This window comes from Salmo salar, unplaced genomic scaffold (assembly GCF_905237065.1).
Source record: "Salmo salar unplaced genomic scaffold, Ssal_v3.1, whole genome shotgun sequence".
Taxonomy (NCBI): Eukaryota; Metazoa; Chordata; class Actinopteri; order Salmoniformes; family Salmonidae; genus Salmo; species Salmo salar.
In genome coordinates, this window is record NW_025549085.1 from 30719 (window position 1) to 57871 (window position 27153).

A 27153-nucleotide genomic window follows, 5' to 3' on the forward strand; every position below is an offset into this window, starting at 1 on the left:
CTCCTGTAGTATTTTCCACAGGGTGACCCCCCCCCTCCTGTATATTTGTAAGTGAGAAGGAGACCAACTGGTTACATTGTATTATTTACCGAGTCTTTTTTTTGTCTTTGTGTTTGAGACTGTGGCGGTAACGATTCTAGACTATTCCGTCTGTCGTCACGCTGTCCAGCGTTTGACTGACGCTCGACTGAGGCGGGCTTTTACATGGAGTCCCCGCCCCCTGTCAGGTGATCCACGGGGAGGAAGGAGCTGATTGGAGAAGGGCTGTTGATCCTCCCGCCCTCGCTGGCGCCCCATAGGCTAGTGGAATAGTTCAACCCGCCCCAAAGGGAGGAGCTGTGGAGGTCGCTGACGTTCCACTGACTGGGCTCCGGGGCGCGGCTGGGGAAGGGGTGGGAACCCTCCAAGGCTCCGCCCATTCGGCTCTGAGAGGAGCCAATGGCCTGCCAGCCCGGGAGGCAGCGGCCAATGACTGACCTTGTGCAAAGAACGGTTGATTTCCTCCTCACTGGCAAACTCAGCCAGGATGGTAGTGTTCCCTAGTACGCACCTGAGGAGAGAGAGAAGAGAGAGGGGGATGAAGAGAGAAGGGGATGAAGAAGAGAGAGAGGGAAGAGAGGGGAGGAAGAAGAGAGAGAGAGAGAGAGAGAGAGAGAGGGGGGGACGAAGAGGAGAGAGAGAGAGAGAGAGGGGTATGAAGAGGAGAGGAGAGAGAGAGAGGGACGAAGAGGAGAGAGAGAGGGGGGGACGAAGAGGAGAGAGAGAGAGAGAGAGAGAGAGAGAGGGACGAAGAGGAGAGAGAGAAGAGAGAAGAGAGAGAGAGAGGGACGAAGAGGAGAGAGAGAGAGAGACGAAGAGGAGAGAGAGAAGAGAGAAGAGGAGAGAGACGAAGAGGAGAGAGAGAAGAGAGAAGAGGAGAGAGAGAGGGACGAAGAGGAGAGAGAGAGAGAGAGGGACGAAGAGGAGAGCGAGAAGAGAGGGACGAAGAGGAGAGAGGGGGACGACGAGGAGAGCGAGAGGGGGACGACGAGGAGAGCGAGAAGAGAGGGACGAAGAGGAGAGAGGGGGACGAAGAGGAGAGAGGGGGACGAAGAGGAGAGAGGGGGACGAAGAGGAGAGAGAGAGACGAAGAGGAGAGAGAGAGAGAGAGAGAGAGAGAGAGAAGAGAGAAGAGGAGAGAGACGAAGAGGAGAGAGAGAAGAGAGAAGAGGAGAGAGAGAGGGACGAAGAGGAGAGAGAGAGAGAGAGGGACGAAGAGGAGAGCGAGAAGAGAGGGACGAAGAGGAGAGCGAGAAGAGAGGGACGAAGAGGAGAGAGGGGGACGACGAGGAGAGCGAGAGGGGGACGACGAGGAGAGCGAGAAGAGAGGGACGAAGAGGAGAGAGGGGGACGAAGAGGAGAGAGGGGGACGAAGGAGAGAGAGAGAGAGAGGGGTACGAAGAGGAGAGAGGGGGACGAAGGAGAGAGAGAGAGAGAGGGTACGAAGAGGAGAGAGAGAGGAGCGAGAGGGATGAAGAGGAGAGAGAGGGAGGGAGGGGGGATGAAGAGGAGAGAGAGAGGAGAGAGAGGGATGAAGAGGAGAGAGAGGGAGGGATGAAGAGGAGGAGGGAGTTGCGTGTGTGTGCGTGTATAATTGTCTTACATGTGCAGACTCTTCTGTGCCTTGGCTGCCTCGTCCTTGGAGCTGTAACATACCACAGCATTGCCGTGCGGCAGGTTGAGGTGGAATGTAATCAGAGGACCGTGCTGCATACAGAGAGTCCTCAGAGTAGAACCATCCATCTGGAGAGGAGGGAGGAGAGGAGGGAGGAGAGGACGGGAAGGGAGGAGAGGGAGGGAGGGAGGAGAGGACGGGAAGGGAGGAGAGGACGGGAAGGGAGGAGAGGACGGGAAGAGAGGAGAGGACGGGGAAGAGAGGAGAGGACGGGAAGGGGAGGAGGGAGGGGAAGGGAGGAGAGGAAGGGAGGAGGGAGGAGAGGAAGGGAGGAGGGAGGAGAGGAAGGGAGGAGGGAGGAGAGGAAAGGGAGGAGAGGGAAGGGAGGAGAGGGAAGGGAGGAGAGGGAAGGAGGAGAGGGAAGGAGGAGAGGGAAGGAGGAGAGGGAAGGAGGAGAGGGAAGGAGGAGAGGGAAGGAGGAGAGCAGTTAGTAACATACATTGTCCTCAGAGAAGAGCAGTCAATCTACAGAATAGTAGGAGTTAAGACATGGAAGTAACAGCCTTGAAGAAGCCAGTCACTAGTCCCTTGGTAGTCCACCTAAAAGTAGCCAACCAGTCACTAGTCCTCCTAAAAGTATCCAACCAGTCACTAGTCCACCTAAAAGAAGCCAACCAGTCACTAGTCCTCCTAAAAGTAGCCAACCAGTCACTAGTCCTCCTAAAAGTAGCCAACCAGTCACTAGTCCACCTAAAAGTAGCCAACCAGTCACTAGTCCACCTAAAAGTAGCCAACCAGTCACTAGTCCCCTAAAAGTAGCCAACCAGTCACTAGTCCCCCTAAAAGTAGCCAACCAGTCACTAGTCCCCCTAAAAGTAGCCAACCAGTCACTAGCCCTCCTAAAAGTAGCCAACCAGTCACTAGTCCCCCTAAAAGTAGCCAACCAGTCACTAGCCCTCCTAAAAGTAGCCAACCAGTCACTAGCCCCTTGGTAGTCCTCCTAAAAGTAGCCAACCAGTCACTAGCCCCTTGGTAGTCCACCTAAAAGTAGCCAACCAGTCACTAGCCCCTTGGTAGTCCTCCTAAAAGTAGCCAACCAGTCACTAGCCCCTTGGTAGTCCACCTAAAAGTAGCCAACCAGTCACTAGCCCCTTGGTAGTCCACCTAAAAGTAGCCAACCAGTCACTAGCCCCTTGGTAGTCCACCTAAAAGTAGCCAACCAGTCACTAGCCCCTTGGTAGTCCACCTAAAAGTAGCCAACCAGTCACTAGTTCCTTGGTAGTCCTCCTAAAAGTAGCCAACCAGTCACTAGTCCTCCTAAAAGTAGCCAACCAGTCACTAGTCCTCCTAAAAGTAGCCAACCAGTCACTAGTCCTCCTAAAAGTAGCCAACCAGTCACTAGTCCTCCTAAAAGTAGCCAACCAGTCACTAGTCCTCCTAAAAGTAGCCAACCAGTCACTAGTCCTCCTAAAAGTAGCCAACCAGTCACTAGTCCCCCTAAAAGTAGCCAACCAGTCACTAGTCCCCTAAAAGTAGCCAACCCAGTCACTAGTCCTCCTAAAAGTAGCCAACCAGTCACTAGTCCTCCTAAAAGTAGCCAACCAGTCACTAGTCCTCCTAAAAGTGGCCAACCAGTCACTAGTCCACCTAAAAGTGGCCAACCAGTCACTAGTCCACCTAAAAGTAGCCAACCAGTCACTAGCCCCTTGGTAGTCCTCCTAAAAGAGCCAGCCAGTCACTAGTCGACATAAAGGGAACCAGTCACTAGGCCACCTAAAAGTGGCCAACCAGTCACTAGGCCACCTAAAAGTGGCCAACCAGTCACTAGTCCACCTAAAAGTAGCCAACCAGTCACTAGTCCTCCTAAAAGTAGCCAGCCAGTCACTAGCCCCTTGGTAGTCCTCCTGAAAGTATCCAACCATTTTTTTCCAGTTTCATGACACTGTTGTAGCTAGTGTGTTGAATTATGCAAGAGAGAGATTTTCTGACAAAGTCCCCACTGGTCAAGTCAAGTCCTACAACACTGGTAGACAGTAGACCGGAGTGTGTGAGTGTGTTTTATACCTGAGTTGTGAGATTCTTGAGAACGAGCCAGTTGGTTCTCCCTGAGCTGCTGCTACCGTCACTCCAACTACAACCTGAGAGAACAGACGATTATTACCCAGACACACTTCATGTCCACGACAGGGCCAGTCGGTAGCTACCGGCTCCCCGGGGCCAATCCGTACCCTACTGGCTCTCCGGGGCCAATCCGTACCCCACTGGCTCTGGGGCCAATCCGTACCCTACTGGCTCTGGGGCCAATCCGTACCCTACTGGCTCTGGGGCCAATCCGTACCCTACTGGCTCTGGTGTTTGTTCTCCCATGTTCCTTTATAACATGGTTCCAGCAACTACAGGTGCCTTCGAAAAGTATTCAGACCCCTTGACTTTTTTCCACATTTTGTTACGTCACAGCCTTATTCTAAAATTGATTAAATTGTCACCCCCCCTCTCCTCAATCTACACACAATATAGCAAATGTATTAAAAATAAAAACTGAAATATCACATTTACATAAGTATTCATGACCCTTTACTCAGTACTTTGTTGAAACACCTTTGGCAGTGATTACAGCCTTGAGTCTTCTTTGGTATGACGCTACAAGCTTGGCACAACTGTATTTGGGGAGTTTCTCCCATTCTTCTCTGTAGATCCTCTCAAGCTCTGTCAGGTTGGATGGGGAGCGTTGCTGCACAGCTATTTTCAGGTCTCTCCAGAGATGTTTGATCGGGTTCAAGTCCGGGCTCTGGCTGGGCCACTCAAGAACATTCAGAGACTCGTCCAGAAGCCACTCCTGCGTTGTCTTGGCTGTGTGCTTAGGGTCGGTGTCCTGTTGGAAGGTAAAGCGTCACCCCAGTCTGAGATGCGGAGCACTCTGAAGCAGGTTTTCATCAAGGATCTTTCTGTATTTTGCTCCGTTCATCTTTCCCTCGATCCTGACTAGTCTCCCAGTCCCTGCCGATGAAAAACATCCCCAAAGCATGATGCTGCCACCACCATGCTTCACCATAGGGATGGTGCCAGGTTTCCTCCAGATGTGATGCATGGCATTCAGGCCAAAGAGTTCAATCTTGGTTTCATCAGACCAGAGAATCTTGTTTCTCATGGTCTTAGAGTCTTCAGGTGCATTTTGGCAAACTCACAGCGGGCTGTCATGTGCCTTTTACTGAGGAGTGGCTTCCCACTGGTCACTCTACCATAATTTCAATAATAATTTTTTCTAAGGCTGGCCATGCTTTCCACCTGGCTACCCCTACCCGGTCAACAGCACCCCCACAGCAACTCGTCCAAGCCTCCCCCATTTCTCCTTCACCCAAATCCAGATAGCTGATGTTCTGAAAGAGCTGCAAAATCTGGACCCCTACAAATCAGCTGGGCTAGACAATCTGGACCCCTACAAATCAGCTGGGCTAGACAATCTGGACCCCTACAAATCAGCTGGGCTAAACAATCTGGACCCCTACAAATCAGCTGGGCTAAACAATCTGGACCCCTACAAATCAGCTGGGCTAGACAATCTGGACCCCTACAAATCAGCTGGGCTAAACAATCTGGACCCCTACAAATCAGCTGGGCTAAACAATCTGGACCCCTACAAATCAGCTGGGCTAGACAATCTGGACCCTCTTCCTACAATTATCTGCCGAAATTGTTGCAACCCCTATTACTAGCCTGTTCAACCTCTCTTTCGTATCGTCTGAGATCCCCAAAGATTGGAAAGCTGCCGTGGTCATCCCCCTCTTCAAAGGTGTGACACTCTGGACCCAAACTGCTACAGACCTATATCTATCCTACCCTGCATTTCTAAGGTCTTCGAAAGCCAAGTTAACAAACAGATCACCGACCATTTCGAATCCCACCGTACCTTCTCCACTATGTTTCAGAGCTGGTCATGGGTGCACCTCAGCCACGCTCAAGGTCCTAAACGATATCATAACCGCCATCGATAAGAGACATTACTGTGCAGCCATATTCGTCGACCTGGCCAAGGCTTTCGACTCTGTCAATAACCGTATTCTTATCGGCAGACTCAACAGCCTTGGTTTCTCAAATGACTGCCTCGCCTGGTTCACCAACTACTTCTCAGACAGAGTTCAGTGTGTCAAAATCGGAGGGCCTGTTGTCCGGACCTCTGGCAGTCTCTATGGGTGTACCACAGAGTTCAATTCTTGGGCCAACTCTTTTCTCTGTATACATCAATGATGTCGCTCTTGCTGCTGGTGATTCTCTGATCCACCTCTACGCAGACGACACCATTCTGTATACTTCTGGCCCTTCTTTGGACACTGTTAACAACCCTCCAGACGAGCTTCAATGCCATACAACTCTCCTTCCGTGGACTCCAACTGCTCCTAAATACAAGTAAAACTAAATGCTCTTCAACCGATCGCTGCCCGCACCTGCCCGCCCGTCCAGCATCACTACTCTGGACGGTTCTGACTTAGAATATGTGGACAACTACAAATACCTAGGTGTCTGGTTAGACTGTAAACTCTCCTTCCAGACTCACATCAATCATCTCCAATCCAAAATTAAATCTAGAATCTGCTTCCTATTTCGCAACAAAGCATCCTTCACTCATGCTGCCAAACATACCCTCGTAAAACTGACTATCCTACCGATCCTCGACTTCGGTGATGTCATCTATAAAATGTCCTCCAATACCCTACTCAATAAATTGGACTCCATCCATCACAGTGCCGTCCGTTTTGTCACCAAAGCCCCATACACAACCCACCACTGCGACCTGTATGCTCTCATTGGCTGGCCCTCGCTTCATACTCATTGCCAAACCCACTGGTTCCAGGTCATCTATAAGTCCTTGCTAACTTTAAGCACCAGCTATCAGAGCAGCTCACAGTTCACTGCACCTGTTCATAGCCCATCTGTAAATAGCCCATCCAACTAACTCATCCCCATACTGTATTTATTTATTTATCTTGCTCCTTTGCACCCCAGTATCTCTACTTGCACATTCATCTTCTGCACATCTATCACTCCAGTGTTTAATTGCTAAATTGTAATTATTTCACCACTTTGGCGTATTTATTGCCTTACCTCCCTAATCTTACCTCATTTGCTCACACTGTATATAGACTTTTTCTACTGTGTTATTGACTGTATGTTTGTTTTATTCCGTGTGTATCTCTGTGTTGTTGTATGTGTCGGACTGCTTTGCTTCATCTTGGCCAGTTGTAAATGAGAACTTGTTCTCAACTGGCCTACCTGGTTAAATAAAGGTGAATAAATAAATAAATAAAAAGGCCTGATTGGTGGAGTGCTGCAGAGATGGTTGTCCTTCTGGAAGGTTCTCCCATCTCCACAGAGGAACTCTGGAGCTCTGTCAGAGTGACCATCGGGTTCTTGGTCACCTCCCTGACCAAGGCCCTTCTCCACCGATTGCTCAGATTGGCCGGGCGGCCAGCTCTAGGAAGAATCTTGGTGGTTCAAAACGTCTTCCATTTCAGAATGATGGAGGCCACTGTGTTCTTGGGGACCTTCAATACTGTATAAATGTTTTGGTTCCCTTCCCCAGATCTGTGCCTCGACATAATCCTGTCTCGGAGCTCTACGGACAATTCCTTCGACCTTGTGGCTTGGTTTTTGCTCTGACATGCACTGTCAACTGTGGGACCTTATATAGACAGGTGTATGCCTTTCCAAATCATGTCCAATCAATTGAATTTACCACAGGTGGACTCCAATCAAGTTGTAGAAACATCTCAAGGATGAGTAATGGAAACAGGAAGCACCTGAGCTCAATTTCAAGTCTCATAGCAAAGGGTCTGAATACTTATGGAAATAAAAGTATTTCAGTTTTTTTACTTGTAATAAAATGTATAAAAACCTGTTTTCGCTTTGTCATTATGGGGTATTGTGATGTCATTATGGGGTATTGTGATGTCATTATGGGGTATTGTGATGTCATTATGGGGTATTGTGTGTAGATTGGATGAGGGAAAAATATTATTTAATCCATTTTAGAATAAGGTCTTCTCCCACGTAGCAAAACGTGGGAAAAGACAAGGGGTCTGAATACTTTAAGGTACTGTATAGTGATGTGAAACTAGGCCAGAACAGCTCAGTTTGGCCCTAGTGTGAATTAGGCAACACACACACACACATTTCCCCAAACCCACAATAACATTTGATTTGACACAGTCTTGTACCTTATGGGGACACAAAATTCAGTCCCATTCAAAATCCTATTGTACCTAACTTTAACCCTAAACCTAACTTTAACCCTAACCTTAACCCTAAACCTAACCTTAACCTAACCTTAACCTAAACCTAACCTAACCTTAACCTTAACCTAAACCCTAAACCTTAAACCTTAACCTTAAGCCTTAACCTTAAACCTTAACCTTAAACCTTAACCTAAACCTTAACCTAAACCTTAACCTAAACCTTAACCTAAACCTTAACCTAACCTAAACCTAACCTTAACCTAAACCTAACCTTAAGCCTAAACCTAACCTTAACCTAAACCTAACCTTAACCTAAACCTGAACCCTAAACCTAACCTGAGCGGCCTAAGCCTAACCCTGAGCCTAAGCCTGCGGGCCAGGCGGCCTGGGCCGAGCCTGAAGCCTGGCCTGACCGGCCTGGGCCTGGCCTTGACCTAGGCCTGCAGCCTGCGCCTGGCCTAGCCCAGGCCTTGGCCCTGGGCCTGGCCTGGGCCCGGCCCGGCCTGGGCCTGGCCCGCAGCCTGGGGCCTAGCACCGGCTAGGCCTGGCGGCGGCCTGAGCTGGCCCCGGCCTGGGCTTGGCCTAGGCCTAGGGGGGGCCTGAGCAGCCTGGGCCTAAGCCTGGCCTGCCTAAGCTGGCCTGGGCCTGAAGCTGAGCCTAAAGCCTAGGCCTAGGCCTAGGTGGCCTGAGGCCTAAGCCTGGCCTTAGCCGCCTAGCCTGGCCTTGACCCTAGCCTAACCTGGCGCAGCCCAGCCTGACAACAGCCCACCTGACCTAGCCAACCTAACCTAGGCCTAGCGCCTAACCTAGGCCTAGCCTTGCCGGCCTGGCCTTGGCCTAGGCCTTGGCCTGAGGCCTGGGCCTGGGCCTGGCCTTAGCCTAAGCTGGGCCGCGGCGGGCCTGAAGCGGCCTGAAGCCCGGCCCGGCCTAAAGCGGCCTAGGCCTAAGCCGGCCTGAAGGCCTAAGCGGCCTAAGGCCTGGCTAAGCCTGGCGGCGGCCTAAGCCTGGCCTTAACCTGGGCCTGGCCCCGAGCCTAAGCCTGGCCTGGCCTAACCTAGCCCTTGACCGCCCAACCTAGCCTTAGCGCCCTTACCCTGGCCTTGACCTAAACCTGGCCTGAACCTTAACCTAAACCTAACCTTAACCCTAAGCCTAACCTTAACCTAAACCTAACCTAAACCTAACCTTAACCTAAACTTAACCCTAAACCCCCTTGAAAACAGCATATTACCTTGTTAGGGACGAACAACATCAAAAAAATGTCCCCAGTCGGTCAAATGTTTGTTTGTTTACTGTTGTCGTTGTGGACTTCTGGTCTTCCAGTACAGTTAAACACACCCACCCCTTCCCTTGTTAAAAGGCAGTCTCACCAGGTGTGTATCTGGAGTCAGAGGACCCCACCCCCCAAGCGTAGAGGAGCTTCCCCCAGGATGGAAGGGGTTTCTGTGGGTGGCTGGTGAGACCGGGAGGAGGGCGGGAGGGAGCTGAAAGACCTTTGGGAGGCAGAGGGACCTTCCACAGCTCATGGGCCAGAGACGGTTACACCCTCCTGGGGACCATTTAGACTCACCGGACCTGGCTGGAGGGAGGGGAGAGATAGAGATGGGAGGGGGGGAGGGAGGGGGAGAGGAGAAAGAGGGGGAGGGAGAGGGGAGGGAGGGGAAAAGAGAAGACACCGATCCATAAGGTGATAATGACAGAAGGAGTTTACCACATGGTGCTTTAAACCCCTTCCTCCAGTGTGATGGTTGTAACCATCACCAATCCCTATATTAACAAAACGCTTTTCATTTCTCTAGTACAGAATACTGATCACAATGAATAATCATGTTCTATGTTCGTCCCAGCTGAGGGTTGGGGGTTTAGCCCTACCTGTAATGCTTTGGGGGACCTACCTGTAATGTTTGGGGGACCTACCTGTAATGCTTTGTGTGGGGGGTTAGACCTACCTGTAATGCTTTGGGGCCTACCTGTAATGCTTTGGGGGGACCTACCTGTAATGCTTTGGGGGACGGGACCTACCTGTAATGCTTTGGGGACGGGACCTACCTGTAATGCTTTGGGGGGACCTCTGTAATGTTTGTGTGGGGGGTTTGGACCTACCTGTAATGCTTTGGGGGGGACCTGCCTGTAATGCTTTTTGGGGGGGTGGACCTACCTGTAATGCTTTTTTTTGGGGGGGGGGTTGGACCTACCTGTAATGTTGGGGGGGGTTAGACCTACCTGTAATGCTTTGGGTCGTGCTGGTGAGTGAACCACTGTGGCTGGAGGCACGACTAGATGACCAGGCACTGTTAGAAGGCATCGTGGTGTTCAGAGATGAGGATGGTCCTGGAGAGAGAAAGAGGAGAGAAGGAACAACAGCGAGAAAGAGAGAAAGGAGAGATAGAAAGAAAAGAGAGAGAGAGAGAGACAGAGAGAGATAGAAAGGAGAGAGAAAGAATGGAAAGGAGAGAGAGAGAGAGAGAGAGAGGAAAAGAAAAAAGAAAAAAGAGAGAAGGAGAGAGAGAGAGAGGAAGAGAGAGAGAGAGGAGAGAGGAAGAGAGAGAGAGGAAGAGAGAGAGAGAGGAAGAGACACAGGGTTCAGTGAAACACAGTTAACACAGGACAGAACAATAGACTACAAAAGCAGGGATGAAGGCGAGGCTCGTCCACCAGCCTGAGGACAGTCCGTTTCAGACTGGGTTAGTTGACCTGACAACAAGCTTCAGCTGTACAAATCATCAAGTCAGGGATAATCAATAGCGCTGAGAGATTAAACAACATCTCAGTTATTTCTGCTTTTTGATGTAGTAGGGAGTTGTAGTTTCTCTAGAGATAAATCAGATCCAGACTGAACTGTGTGATGTAGTAGAGAGTTGTAGTTTCTCTAGAGATAAATCAGATCCAGACTGAACTGTGTGATGTAGTAGGGAGTTGTAGTTTCTCTAGAGATAAATCAGATCCAGCCTGAACTGTGTGATGTAGTAGGGAGTTGTAGTTTCTCTAGAGATAATCCCTTGTATGCCTGCTTGTCCGGTCTGTGAGGGTCAGAAGAGACAGCTGGATGGAGAGAGACACTAATGTAATATATATATATAAATAAAACTATTAATATATATATAAATAAAACTAATGTAATATATATATTTTAAACTAATGTAATATATATATATATATAAATAAAACTAATGTAATATATATTTAAAAACTAATGTAATATATATATAGAAATAAAACTAATGTAATATATATTTAAAAACGAATATAATATATATAAAACTAATGTAATATATAAATAAAACCAATATAATATATAAATAAAACTGATGTAATATATAAATAAAACTAATGTAATATATAAATGAATCCAAAATAATATATAAATAAAACCGATATAATATATAAATAAAACTGATATAATATATAAATAAAACTGATATAATATATAAATAAAACTGATATAATATATAAATAAAACTGATATAATATATAAATAAAACTGATATAATATATAAATAAAACTGATATAATATATAAATAAAACTAATGTAATATATAAATGAATCCAAAATAATATATAAATAAAACTGATATAATATATAAATAAAACTGATATAATATATAAATAAAACTGATATAATATATAAATAAAACTGATATAATATATAAATAAAACTAATGTAATATATAAATAAATCCAAAATAATATATAAATAAAACTGATATAATATATAAATAAAACTGATATAATATATAAATAAAACTGATATAATATATAAATAAAACTAATGTAATATATAAATGAATCCAAAATAATATATAAATAAAAATAATATATAAATAAAACTGATATAATATATAAATAAAACGATATAATATATAATAAAACTAATTAATATATAAATGAATCCAAATAATATATAAATAAAACTAATATAATATATAAATGAATCCAAAATAATATATAAATAAAACTGATATAATATATAAATAAAACTGATATAATATATAAATAAAACTGATATAATATATAAATAAAACTATAAATATATAAATAAAACTGATATAATATATAAATAAAACTGAATAATATATAAATAAACTGATATAATATATAAATGAAACTGATATAATATATAAATAAAACTATATAATATATAAATAAAACTGATATAATATATAAATAAAACTGATATAATATATAAATAAAACTGATATAATATATAAATAAAACTGATATAATATATAAATAAAACTGATGATTGATTCCTTTATTCTGAGTTGTTCCAGCATCCCACCCACATAACGCATCGTGCATTTAATGTTAAAATTAATACATCTAAACCGGAAAACTATGACTATGTTTTTAAGAATCGAGCGAAAACGACCTCAAAAATTAAAAATCAACGAGGGGGCTCTGCGTTCTATGTAAAATAGCGGACGATGTGGAAGGTGGGCGACGCCATCTTGTATCATCTTCCATAGAATACAGAGTCCAGAGTCGACTATCCCCACTTCCACCACGGACATCATTTAACACACATACAGAAACCTGCTCAAACAGCCACTGTTATACCTGGCAGGTCTCTGAGGGGGTCTACATAGAGGGGCGGTGTGTTACCTGGCAGGTCTCTGGGGGGTCTATATAGAGGGGCGGTGTGTTACCTGGCAGGTCTCTGAGGGGGTCTATATAGGGACGGTGTGTTACCTGGCGGTCTCTGAGGGGTCTACGTAGAGGACGGTGTGTTACCTGGCAGGTCTCTGAGGGGTCTACATAGAGGGACGGTGTGTTACCTGGCAGGTCTCTGAGGGGTCTACATAGAGGGGCGGTGTGTTACCTGGCAGGTCTCTGGGGGGTCTATATAGGGGGCGGTGTGTGTTACCTGGCAGGTCTCTGAGGGGTCTATATAGGGGACGGTGTGTTACCTGGCAGGTCTCTGAGGGGTCTACATAGAGGACGGTGTGTTACCTGGCAGGTCTCTGAGGGGGTCTACATAGAGGGCGGTGTGTTACCTGGCAGGTCTCTGAGGGGTCTACATAGGGGACGGTGTGTGTTACCTGGCAGGTCTCTGGGGGGTCTACATAGAGGACGGTGTGTTACCTGGCAGGTCTCTGGGGGGTCTACATAGAGGACGGTGTGTGTGTACCTGGCAGGTCTCTGGGGGGTTACATAGGGGCGGTGTGTACCTGGGGTCTCTGAGGGGTCTACATAGGGGCGGTGTGTGTGTTACCTGGCAGGTCTCTGGGGGGTTACATAGGGGGCGGTGTGTTACCTGGCAGGTCTCTGAGGGGTCTATAGAGAGGACGGTGTGTTACCTGGCAGGTCTCTGAGGGGTCTACATAGAGGGACGGTGTGTGTTACTGGCAGGTCTCTGGGGGGTCTACATAGAGGACGGTGTGTTACCTGGCAGGTCTCTGAGGGGTCTACATAGAGGACGGTGTGTTACCTGGCGGGTCTCTGAGGGGTCTGCGTGGCGGACGGTGTTGATGGAGAGGTTGTTGATGACACTACCAGGGGTCACGAAAGGGTCAGTCTCAGGGTCGATGTTGGGTAACCTTTCATGGCTCCCGGGCGGAACTCTGGGGAGAGACATACAGGAAGTTGAAGTTGAAGAATTGTGCATTTAACATTTTTATTATTTTTTTAAACTGTAATTATCATTTCCTGAAACCTAGGGGTGTTTCCACAATATGCATACTACCGCGCTCTCATCACGCTCCAAATTCATTATTCAACCCGTTGTCTTCAGGGCGTTCTTGTGGAGGACCCAGTGTTTAGAGGAACCCGTAAAAACAGAGCGTTTGAGAATCTCTCCAACTACTGTATTAACCTCACGCTGCAGCTTCCCCATTCACGGAGCCTTCTTACAGCAAGGACAATAGGAGACTCTTAACTAGATATACACAAAGGAATTGTTTTACTTCATAACTTCTCAGCTAGCTATATGTGAATCGTAATAATGTAGCTAACCAGCTAGTTTATGTCAGGCAACAAAAAAAAATGACCTAAAACTAATATTATGCAAGATTTTATGTCAATTCTTTGTGGGTAGCTAGCTAACAATTTGTTGTGGTTGTCTGGATAGCTAACAGTACTAGTAGCTAGCCAGCTAGCCCTAACAGTACTAGTAGCTAGCCAGCTAGCCTAACAGTACTAGTAGCTAGCCAGCTAGCCCTAACAGTACTAGTAGCTGGCCAGCTAGCCTAACAGTACTAGTAGCTGGCCAGCTAGCCCTAACAGTACTAGTAGCTAGCCAGCTAGCCCTAACAGTACTAGTAGCTAGCCAGCTAGCCCTAACAGTACTAGTAGCTGGCCAGTTAGGCCTAACAGTAGCTGGCTAACAATTTGTTGTGGCTGTCTGGATAGCTAACGGTACTAGTAGCTGCCAGTTAGCCCTAACAGTACTAGCCAGCTAGCCTAACAGTACTAGTAGCTAGCCAGCTAGCCTAACAGTACTAGTAGCTAGCCAGTTACGCCCTAACAGTACTAGCCAGTTCGCCTAACGGTACTGGCCAGCTAGCCTAACGGTACTAGCCAGCTAGCCTAACAGTGCTAGCCAGCTAGCCCTAACAGTACTAGTAGCTAGCCTAACAGTACTAGTAGCTAGCCTAACAGTACTAGTAGCTAGGCCTAACAGTACTAGCCAGTTAGGCCTAACAGTACTAGCCAGTTAGCCTAACAGTACTAGCCAGTTAGCCTAACAGTACTAGCCAGTTAGGCCTAACGGTACTAGTAGCTAGCCAGCTAGCCCTAACGGTACCAGTAGCTAGCCAGCTAGCCTAACAGTACCAGTAGCTAGCCAGCTAGCCTAACAGTACTAGTAGCTGGCCAGTTAGGCCTAACGGTACCGGTAGCTAGCCCTATCGGTACCGGTAGCTGGCCAGTTAGGCCTATCGGTACTGGTAGCTGGCCAGTTGGCCTAACGGTTCTGGTAGCTAGCCAGTTGGCCTAACGGTCTGGTAGCTGCCCTATCGGTACTAGTAGCTGGCCAGTTAGCACTAACAGTACTAGTAGCTAGCCAGTTGCACTAACGGTACTAGTAGTTGGCCAGTTAGGCCTAACGGTACTGGTAGCTAGCCAGTTAGGCCGAACGGTACTAGTAGCTAGCCAGTTAGCCCTAACGGTACCAGTAGCTAGCCAGTTAGGCCTAACGGTACCAGTAGCTGGCCAGTTAGCACTAACAGTACTAGTAGCTAGCCAGCTAGCCCTAACAGTACTAGTAGCTAGCCCTAACAGCACTAGTAGCTAGCCAGTTAGCCCTATTAACTTATTATGGGCTTGTGATCTATGGTATTGTAGGCGGGTGGTAAACATGCCAAAATTAAACACAGCATGTATTTATTAACATATCAAGATAAAATATTGTAGTCAGGCAAATTTCATTCTGAAGTCTGACTGTATTTTCTCTCATTTCAGCTCAAATAATTTAAGAAAACATGTCATTTTTATTTGTGCGTTGTTGCATCATATTTCTTTGCACACTTTTCGTTGAAGCTGGCGTCGGCGCTTCAAACACGAACAAGCGCATTTGGACTCATCCAAGTCAAAGTACAGAGGTCACTTCTCAAACCCCGTTTCGCTTTGTCATTATGGAAAAGTGTGTGTATATTGCCCATTTAAAAAAAATTGTATTTATATATATTTTTAAAGACACTGCGTCTCAGTGATTGAGGCGTCACTGCAGTATCTGGTTCGAATCCAGGCTGTATCACATCCGGGCCGTGATTGGGAGTCCCATAGGGGGCGCATAATTGGCCAAAGCGTCGTCCTGGGTTTGGCCGTCATTGTAAATAAGAATTTGTTCTTAACCGACTTGCCCTGGTTAAATAAAAGGTTAAATTTAAAACAAGTAGAGCTGTATTGAGATGTTACTGCTCTGTTTCACCTGTTCCTATTTAAAGTGCGTACCTGGGGGCCAGGTAACGTTTGTGTTTCCATGGGGGATTTGGCACGGGGGGCCAGCTGTCGCCCACGGGCCCGTTGATTGGCCGGGAGAGTTGAGGGGCGGAGCCAGCAGACAGGAAGTCGTGCGGACCGAAGGGAGAATCTTCCAGACGCAGCCCAGACGACATGGCACCTGGAGACACACACACACACACACTGTTAAACACACACACACACACACACACACACACAGTTACACACACACGCACACGCCACAGCCAATAACCCATAGCACCAGGAGACATACCTGGTGTTTGAGATGGATTACATTACAGTCAGAGACTGACTGACCTTCAAATCACCTTCTAGATAGAACAGCCAGTCAGCTCCTAAATAACTATTACTGTCAGTCAGTCAGCCAGCCAGCCAGCCAGTCAGCCAGTCAGTTCCTAAATAACTATTACTGTCAGCCAGTCAGTCAGTCAGCCAGTCAGCTCCTAAATAACTATTACTGTCAGTCAGTCAGCTAGCCAGCCAGCCAGTCAGCTCCTAAATAACTATTACTGTCAGTCAGCCAGCCAGTCAGCCAGTCAGTCAGCCAGTCAGTCAGCCAGTCAGTCAGCCAGCCAGCCAGCCAGCAAGCTCCTAAATAACTATTACTGTCAGCCAGTCAGTCAGTCAGTCAGCCAGTCAGTCAGCCAGCTCCTAAATAACTATTACTGTCAGCCAGTCAGTCAGCCAGCCAGCCAGCCAGTCAGCTCCTAAATAACTATTACTGTCAGCCAGTCAGTCAGCCAGCCAGCCAGCCAGTCAGCCAGTCAGCTCCTAAATAACTATTACTGTCAGCCAGTCAGTCAGTCAGTCAGTCAGCCAGCCAGTCCCTAAATAACTATTACTGTCAGCCAGTCAGCCAGCCAGCCAGCCAGCTCCTAAATAACTATTACTGTCAGCCAGCCAGCCAGTCAGCCAGCCAGTCCCTAAATAACTATTACTGTCAGCCAGCCAGCCAGCCAGTCAGCCAGCCAGCCAGCCAGCCAGTCAGCCAGCCAGCCAGCTCCTAAATAACTATTACTGTCAGCCAGTCAGTCAGTCAGTCAGTCAGCCAGCCAGCCAGTCAGCCAGCCAGCTCCTAAATAACTATTACAGTCAGTCAGTCAGTCAGTCAGTCAGCCAGCCAGCCAGCCAGCCAGCTCAGCTGGTGATCAGTAACGGAGAAAAATGTATTCTCTCCAATGCGGACACACAAGACACACACACACACACAACACGCACGCGGACACACACACACAACACGCACGCGGACACACACAACACGCACGCGGACACACACACACAACACGCACGCGGACACACACACACACAACACGCACGCGGACACACAACACGCACGCGGACACACAACACGCACGCGGACACACAACACGCACGCGGACACACAACACGCACGCGAGACACACACACACACACAACACGCACGCGGACACTGAGTGACGTACCAGGTTTTCGCTCCAGAGGCGAGTTAACGTCCATGGCCGTCCATTTCTTCAGACGAGACTGAGGCTCCTTACAGCCCACACCAGACCCCATGTCCAGGCCTACATTCAGGTTAGAGGTCAAGCCTGGAGGACACGAGAGACCAGAGTCTACGGTAGTAGTTCAGACACACACAGACAGGACTACGTAGAGGATAAAACCCTGTCTTGGACTACAGAACTATGTAGACACCAGGATAAAACCCTGTCTTGGACTACGTAGAGGATAAAACCCTGTCTTGGACTACAGAACTATGTAGACACCAGGATAAAACCCTGTCTTGGACTACGTAGAGGATAAAACCCTGTCTTGGACTACGTAGACACCAGGATAAAACCCTGTCTTGGACTACGTAGATGATAAAACCCTGTCTTGGACTACGTAGAGGATAAAACCCTGTCTTGGACTACGTAGAGGATAAAACCCTGTCTTGGACTACGTAGAGGATAAAACCCTGTCTTGAACTACGTAGAAGATAAAACCCTGTCTTGAACTACGTAGAAGATAAAACCCTGTCTTGGACTACGTAGAGGATAAAACCCTGTCTTGGACTACGTAGAGGATAAAACCCTGTCTTGGACTACGTAGAGGATAAAACCCTGTCTTGGACTACGTAGAGGATAAAACCCTGTCTTGGACTACGTAGAGGATAAAACCCTGTCTTGGACTACGTAGAGGATAAAACCCTGTCTTGGACTACGTAGAGGATAAAACCCTGTCTTGGACTACGTAGAGGATAAAACCCTGTCTTGGACTACGTAGAGGATAAAACCCTGTCTTGGACTACGTTGTCTTGGACTACGTAGAGGATAAAACCCTGTCTTGAACTACGTAGAGGATAAAACCCTGTCTTGGACTACGTAGAGGATAAAACCCTGTCTTGGACTCGTAGAGGATAAAACCCTGTCTTGGACTACGTAGAGGATAAAACCCTGTCTTGGACTACGTAGAGGATAAAACCCTGTCTTGGACTACGTAGAGGATAAAACCCTGTCTTGGACTACGTAGAGGATAAAATCCTGTCTTGGACTACGTAGAGGATAAAACCCTGTCTTGGACTACGTAGAGGATAAAACCCTGTCTTGGACTACGTAGAGGATAAAACCCTGTCTTGAACTACGTAGAGGATAAAACCCTGTCTTGGACTACGTAGAGGATAAAACCCTGTCTTGAACTACGTAGAGGATAAAACCCTGTCTTGGACTACGTAGAGGATAAAACCCTGTCTTGGACTACGTAGAGGATAAAACCCTGTCTTGAACTACGTAGAGGATAAAACCCTGTCTTGGACTACGTAGACACCAGGATAAAACAGAATGGTCCACAGGACAGGACACTAGTCTATCTCCTGTTTCTGTAGTGAGACAGCTTGATGTACCAGGACACCCCCTGGACAGGACACTAGTCTATCTCCTGTTTCTGTAGTGAGACAGCTTGATGTACCAGGACACCCCCTGGACAGGACACTAGTCTATCTCCTGTTTCTGTAGAGAGACAGCTTGATGTACCAGGACACCCCCTGGACAGGACACTAGTCTATCTCCTGTTTCTGTAGTGAGACAGCTTGATGTACCAGGACACCCCCTGGACAGGACACTAGTCTATCTCCTGTTTCTGTAGAGAGGCAGCTTGATGTACCAGGACACCCCCTGGACAGGACACTAGTCTATCTCCTGTTTCTGTAGTGAGGCAGCTTGATGTACCAGGACACCCCCTGGACAGGACACTAGTCTGTCTCCTGTTTCTGTAGTGAGACAGCTTGATGTACCAGGACACCCCCTGGACAGGACACTAGTCTATCTCCTGTTTCTGTAGTGAGACAGCTTGATGTACCGGGACACCCCCTGGACAGGACACTAGTCTGTCTCCTGTTTCTGTAGTGAGACAGCTTGATGTACCAGGACACCCCCTGGACAGGACACTAGTCTATCTCCTGTTTCTGTAGTGAGACAGCTTGATGTACCGGGACACCCCCTGGACAGGACACTAGTCTGTCTCCTGTTTCTGTAGTGAGACAGCTTGATGTACCAGGACACCCCCTGGACAGGACACATGTCTATCTCCTGTTTCTGTAGTGAGACAGCTTGATGTACCAGGACACCCCCTGGACAGGACACTAGTCTATCACAGGCCCCCCTGGGTGTGAGGACCCTATTAAATTATCAGGTTGATATTTCCCATCAGGCATCATGAAGGCCTACCTAAAGGGAAGTTGGTAAAAGAGCCCATGGAGTTGGGCTCCTTCTGCAGCTCAGATGCATTCTGGGGCATGTAGTTGTCCATGTAGGACTTATGGGGCTGGTGGGCGGGGGTTCTGCTTCAGGAGGGAGGGGTCAAGGTGATGCGGAGGCTGCATCATCGACTGGGACGAACCAATGGGACGGCCCTGCACACACAGAGAGGGGAGGGGTTAGATTTACACAACGGCACATACTGCACCATTAGTCTGTACTATATACAGACTGCCCCATATACAGACTGCCGTATACACAGACTGCCCCATATACAGACTGCCCCATATACAGACTGCCGTATACACAGACTACCCCTTATACAGACTGCCCCATATACAGACTGCCGTATACACAGACTACCCCATATACAGACTGCCCCATATACAGACTGCCCCCATATACAGACTGCCCCATATACAGACTGCCCCATATACAGACTGCCCCATATACAGACTACCCTATATACAGACTACCGTATACACAGACTGCCCTATATACAGACTACCGTATACACAGACTACCCCATATACAGACTGCCCCATATACAGACTGCCCCATATACAGACTGCCCCATATACAGACTGCCCCATATACAGACTGCCCCCATATACAGACTGCCCCATATACAGACTGCCCCATTAGTCTGTACTACCCTATATACAGACTGCCCCATATACAGACTGCCCTATATACAGACTGCCCTATATACAGACTGCCCTATATACAGACTGCCCTATACACAGACTACCCCATACACAGACTACCCCATATACAGACTACCCCATATACAGATTACCCCATATACAGACTACCCCATATACAGATTACCCCACATACAGATTACCCCATATACAGATTACCCCATTAGTCTGTATTATATACAGACTATCCCATATACAGACTGCCCCATATACAGACTACCCTATATACAGACTACCCTATACACAGACTGCCCATTAGTCTGTACTATACTATATACGGACTGCCCCATATACAGACTTCCATATATACAGACTTCCATATACACAGACTGCCCCCATTAGTCTGTACTACCCTATATACAGACTGCCCCATATACAGACTGCCCCATATACAGACTGCCCCATTAGTCTGTACTAGACTATATACAGACTGCCCCATATACAGACTGCCCTACATACAGACTGCCCTATATACAGACTACCCTATATACAGACTACCCTATATACAGACTACCCTATATACAGACTACCCTATATACAGACTGCACCCATTAGTCTGTACTGTACTATATACAGACTGCCCCATATACAGACTGCACCATATACAGACTGCCCCATATACAGACTGCCCCATATACAGACAGACTGCCCGGTATACAGACAGACTGCCCCTTTACAGACAGACTGCCCCGTATACAGACTACCCTAGACACAGACTACCCTAGACACAGACTACCCTAGACACAGACTACCCTAGACACAGACTGCCCCATATACAGACTACCCTAGACACAGACTGCCCTAGACACAGACTGCCCCACATAGACTGCCCCACATACAGACTGCCCCATTAGTCTGTACTAGACTATATACAGACTACAGCATTAGACAGAGCCACAGCCAGCCAGACAGACAGAGCCACAGCCAGCCAGACAGACAGAGCCACAGCCAGCCAGACAGACAGAGCCACAGCCAGCCAGACAGACAGAGCCACAGCCAGACACAGACACAGACAGAGCCACAGCCAGACACAGACACAGACAGAGCCACAGCCAGACAGAGAGACACAGCCAGACACAGAGACACAGCCAGACACAGAGACACAGCCAGACACAGAGACACAGCCAGACACAGAGACACAGCCAGACACAGAGACACAGCCAGACACAGAGCCAGCCAGCCAGCACAGAGACAGCCAGCCAGCACAGAGACACAGCCAGACACAGAGACACAGCCAGACACAGAGACACAGCCAGACACAGAGACACAGCCAGCCAGACAGAGACACAGCCAGACACAGAGACACAGCCAGCCAGACACAGAGCCAGCCAGACAGAGAGCCAGTATGTACCTGTTGCTGCTGGTGTCCACCAGGGATGGGTCTGTGATTCTGCTGCTGTCCACCAGGCATGGTCCTCTGCTGCTGCTGCGACTGGAGGAGGAGACGCTGCGGAGACAAAACCACCTCGTCAGGAACTACACAACATTTTACATCCCAGTTCACTGGAATTAAGTGTTAGAGAGGTGTGTGTGTGTGTGTGTGTGTGTGTGTGTGTGTGTTCACCTGTAACTGGTTAAGCTGGTTGAGTTGAGACAGCTGGTTGAGCTGAGACAGCTGGTTGAGAACAGCGACCTGCTGTGGACCAAACAGGTTCAGACCTCCTGCACTGGGAGGGTACTTCAGTAGAGAGGGAGGGACCTGGAACACAGTCACGCCAACTAGATCAGTATTATAGACTCAGACCTCCTGCACTGGGAGGACAGCTAGATCAGTATTACAGACTCAGACCTCCTGCACTGGGATGAGTAGGACAGACTCAGACCTCCTGCACTGGGAGGACAGCTCGATCAGTATTACAGACTCAGACCTCCTGCACTGGGAGGACAACTAGATCAGTAGAGATGTCAATAATAAGGCAATGGGGAGAATATTGTTGGACCTTCAGGAGGCTGAACATCCCCTTTAAAAAGGGACCCCCTGGTTCACATCCCCTTTAAAAGGGACCCCCTGGTTCACATCCCCTTTAAAAGGGACCCCCTGGTTCACATCCCCTTTAAAAGGGACCCCCTGGTTCACATCCCCTTTAAAAGGGACCCCCTGGTTCACATCCCCTTTAAAAGGGACCCCCTGGTTCACATCCCCTTTAAAAGGGACCCCCTGGTTCACATCCCCTTTAAAAGGGACCCCCTGGTTCACATCCCCTTTAAAAGGGACCCCCTGGTTCACATCCCCTTTAAAAGGGACCCCCTGGTTCACATCCCCTTTAAAAGGGACCCCCTGGTTCACATCCCCTTTAAAAAGGGACCCCCTGGTTCACATCCCCTTTAAAAGGGACCCCCTGGTTCACATCCCCTTTAAAAGGGACCCCCTGGTTCACATCCCCTTTAAAAGGGACCTTCTGGTTCACATTTTTAGATAATCACACCAGGTGTGGTGTGTGTGTGTGTGTGTGTGTGTGTGTGTGTGTGTGTGTGTGTGTGTGTACCTGAGAGGACAGGACGGGTGGAGGCACTTGGTTACGGAGATTGTTCTGGGCTGAGTTGAGGGGCTGGGGAGCGTTATGAGACGGGGGCTACACTGCTGCCGTACATGGAATTTACATTCTGAAAAACACACACACACACACACGTTAAGAAGACAAACACACAGGATACACACACTTCAGACAGATTGTTCACACACACACTATATTCAAGAGCAGCAGTAACCACTCACCTGCCTACCAGCCTCAGAGACAGAGGGGGTGGGAGCCTGCCCTGAGCAGAGAGAGGGGATAGGCTGAGCAGAGTGGGAGGGGAAAAGCTCATGCCGTGATTGGAGGAGAGCTCCTCCCGAGGCGGATCTATCGTAAGCAGAGAGCGGCAGGGAGAGCTGCAGAGGCAAGGACAGATGAGGAAGAGGCATGACATCGTGGAAATCAAGGGGAGGAGAGAGAAAGACAGCAGGAGGAGAGGAGGCCCCAGAGGATGGAGGGAGAAAGAGAGGGAGGAGAGGAGGCCCCAGAGGATGGAGGGAGAAAGAGAAGGAGGGAGGAGAGAGGAGGCCCCAGAGGATGGAGGGGAGAAAGACAACAGGAGGAGAGGAAGCCAGAGAAGCGACAGGAGAAAGAAAGCCAAAGCTTTTTTATGTCACTGAGCTACCACCAGGGGACTACATTCTGATATAACACTGAGCTACCACCAGGGGACTACATTCTGATATAACACTGAGCTACCACCAGGGGAATACATTCTGATATAACACTGAGCTACCACCAGGGGACTACATTCTGATATATCCACTGAGCTACCACCAGGGGACTACATTCTGATATAACACTGAGCTACCACCAGGGGACTACATTCTGATATAACACTGAGCTACCACCAGGGGACTACATTCTGATATATCCACTGAGCTACCACCAGGGGAATACATTCTGATATATCACTGAGCTACCACCAGGGGACTACATTCTGATATAACACTGAGCTACCACCAGGGGACTACATTCTGATATAACACTGAGCTACCACCAGGGGACTACATTCTGATATATCACTGAGCTACCACCAGGGGGATTACATTCTGATATAACACTGAGCTACCACCAGGGGACTACATTCTGATATAACACTGAGCTACCACCAGGGGACTACATTCTGATATAACACTGAGCTACCACCAGGGGACTACATTCTGATATAACACTGAGCTACCACCAGGGGACTACATTCTGATATAACACTGAGCTACCACCAGGGGACTACATTCTGATATATCACTGAGCTACCACCAGGGGACTACATTCTGATATATCACTGAGCTACCACCAGGGACTACATTCTGATATAACACTGAGCTACCACCAGGGGACTACATTCTGATATAACACTGAGCTACCACCAGGGGACTACATTCTGATATATCACTGAGCTACCACCAGGGGACTACATTCTGATATAACACTGAGCTACCACCAGGGGACTACATTCTGATATATCACTGAGCTACCACCAGGGGACTACATTCTGATATAACACTGAGCTACCACCAGGGGACTACATTCTGATATATCACTGAGCTACCACCAGGGGACTACATTCTGATATATCACTGAGCTACCACCAGGGGGACTACATTCTGATATATCACTGAGCTACCACCAGGGGACTACATTCTGATATAACACTGAGCTACCACCAGGGGACTACATTCTGATATATCACTGAGCTACCACCAGGGGACTACATTCTGATATAACACTGAGCTACCACCAGGGGACTACATTCTGATATAACACTGAGCTACCACCAGGGGACTACATTCTGATATATCACTGAGCTACCACCAGGGGGCTACATTCTGATATATCACTGAGCTACCACCAGGGGGCTACATTCTGATATATCACTGAGCTACCACCAGGGGGCTACATTCTGATATAACACTGAGCTACCACCAGGGGCAGTGCAGCGCTGGGAGACGGTACACCACACAGACAGAGGAAAGAGCAACACACAAGACAGTACCTTGTCGTAGTAAGGGCTTCTCTCCATGGAAGGCTCTTTGTGAATCTGGTGCCTGGAGGCAGGGGTTTTTCCCCATCACTCCACTGTACTCTCCCATGTTCACATCCATACGCTTGTCTGACATCATCCCTCCTCCCATCTCCATCTTATTGCTCTTCGACAAGTCTTCAGGAGAGTCCCTCTAGGGGATGGACAGAGAGAGGGAAAGATAGGTCAGACGAGAGAGAGAGAGACAGAGAGAGACGAGAGAGAGAGACGGCAGAGAGAGGCGAGAGAGAGAGAGAGAGAGAGAGCGAAAGAGAGAGCGAAGAGAGAGCGAAAGAGAGAGCGAAAGAGAGAGAGTCCACTAATGTGCTGGGGGGCTGGTCTAGTGGTAGTGCTGCTGCCCCTGGAGGCAGAGGTTTGCAAGTGCAGCAGCAGAAATTGTACAATTATTTATCATCTCGCTCTCAGGTCTAGCAGGCAGATCTGTTACACATAAGTCCACCCAAGGCCTGTTACAGTCCCACCTGAAGGGTCGGGTTCAGGGAACAAGAAAACCCAAGACCGGTTACAGTCCCACCTGAAGGGGTTGGGTTCAGGGAACAGAAAACCCAAGACCGGTTACAGTCCCACCTGAAGGGTCGGGTTCAGGGAACAGAAAACCCAAGACCGGTTACAGTCCCACCTGAAGGGTCGGGTTCAGGGAACAGATTACCCTGAAGGGCGACATCTGACGAGTTCCAACCCCTCTTCGCTATTTAACAACTTTTCTTGAGTTTCTATCTTTATTTTTGGTGCAGAAAGATCATACTATTATCTCATGTGACCACCAAGCACTTCTGGACCAACAGAAGGACAATTCCTAACCTCCATTTAGGACTTCACATCCCAAAGTGGAGAAACCAGCTGATTGAAATAAATCAAAAAGTTTGATGAAGAGTTGGTTATTAAAAATCAGCTGCGTAGTGCTAGGGCTCCGTCGGGTCGTCGGGGAGAAGGGTTCCGTCGGGTCGTCGAGGGCTCCGTCGGGGAAGGCTCCGTCGGGGAAGGGCTCCGTCGGGGGGCTCGTCGGGGGAGGGCTCGTCGGGGGAAGGGCTCCGTCGGCGGAAGGCTCCGTCGGGGGAAGGGCTCCGTCGGTCGTCGGGGAAGGGCTCGTCAGTCAGCGTTTCACGGTAAAGTTCTACTACGCCTGTTGTATTCGGTGAGTTGTTACAAAAAACAGCATTTGATTTTGAGGGTTCAAGGTTCAAGGCTGCATACTCACAACGTAGTTCATGTTGTTGAACTGTTTAACAAACTGGGTCATCCAGGCATCCTCCTGCTTGTTCACTGATTTGTTCATCTGAAACACAGAGAGAGACCCGGTTAATATCCTACACAGAGAGACCCGGTTAATATCCTACACAGAGAGAGAGAGACCCGGTTAATATCCTTGCACAGAGAGAGACCCGGTTAATATCCTACACGAGAGAGAGACCCGGTTAATATCCTACACAGAGAGAGAGAGACCCGGTTAATATCCTTCACGAGAGAGAGACCGGTTAATATCCTACTACAGAGAGAGACCCGTTAATATCCTTCACAGAGAGAGACCCGGTTAATATCCTACACAGAGAGAGACCCAAGGTTAATATCCTTCACAGAGAGAGAGACCCAGTTAATATCCTACACAGAGAGAGAGACCCGGTTAATATCCTACACAGAGAGAGAGACCCGGTTAATATCCTTCACGAGAGAGAGACCCGGTTATATCCTTCACAGAGAGAGAGACCGGTTAATATCCTTCACAGAGAGAGAGACCCGGTTAATATCCTTCACAGAGAGAGAGACCCAAGTTAATATCCTACACAGAGAGAGACCCGGAATATCCTACACAGAGAGAGAGACCGGTTAATATCCTACACAGAGAGAGACCGGTTAATATCCTACAGAGAGAGAGCCGGTTAATATCCTACACAGAGAGAGAGACCCGGTTAATATCCTACACAGAGAGAGAGACCCAGGTTAATATCCTACACAGAGAGAGACCAGGTTAATATCCTACACGAGAGAGAGAGACCCGGTAATATCCTACACAGAGAGAGAGACCTGGTTAATATCCCACACAGAGAGAGAGACCTGGTTAATATCCTACACAGAGAGAGAGACCAGTTAATATCCTACACAGAGAGAGAGACCCGGTTAATATCCTACACAGAGAGAGACCGGTTAATATCCTACACAGAGAGACCTGGTTAATATCCTACACAGGAGGAGACCCGTTATTATCTACACAAGACCTGGTTAATATCCTACACAGAGAGAACCGGTTAATATCCTACACAGAAAACCGGTTAATATCCTACACAGAGCGAGTTGTATCAGAGAGACCGGTTAATATCCTACACAAAAGAGACCGGTTAATATCCTACACAGAGACCTGGTTTATATCCTACACAGA

At 48.1% G+C, this 27153-nt stretch overlaps 1 protein-coding gene and 1 pseudogene across 1 annotated transcript; both read right to left on the bottom strand.

The window, feature by feature from the left end:
• Nucleotides 1-19678, bottom strand: LOC123735236 (trinucleotide repeat-containing gene 6A protein-like; annotated as a pseudogene).
• Nucleotides 19575-26078, bottom strand: LOC106598708 (trinucleotide repeat-containing gene 6A protein-like). The gene is made up of 5 exons (XM_045712991.1): nucleotides 25978-26078; nucleotides 24732-24912; nucleotides 21784-21918; nucleotides 21571-21666; nucleotides 19575-19670 (listed from the first exon to the last, which is right to left on the bottom strand). Exons 2-5 carry the CDS (start codon nucleotides 24756-24758, stop codon nucleotides 19575-19577), a joined length of 354 nt encoding a protein of 117 aa, XP_045568947.1. The 5' UTR covers nucleotides 24759-24912; nucleotides 25978-26078.
• Nucleotides 26079-27153: the final 1075 nt, after the last annotated feature.

Bases quoted from the DNA above. Each gene is read 5' to 3' on its own strand.
- LOC106598708 (XM_045712991.1), bottom strand. From the start codon at position 24,758: ATGGAGAGAAGCCCTTACTACGACAAG. The intron at 21,919-24,731 runs GTACTGTCTTGT...ACTGTGTTCCAG, and splicing joins GAAGCCCTTACTACGACAAG to GTCCCTCCCTCTCTACTGAA. The intron at 19,671-21,570 runs GTACATACTGGC...CTGTGTGTGCAG, and splicing joins GTGGACACCAGCAGCAACAG to GGCCGTCCCATTGGTTCGTC.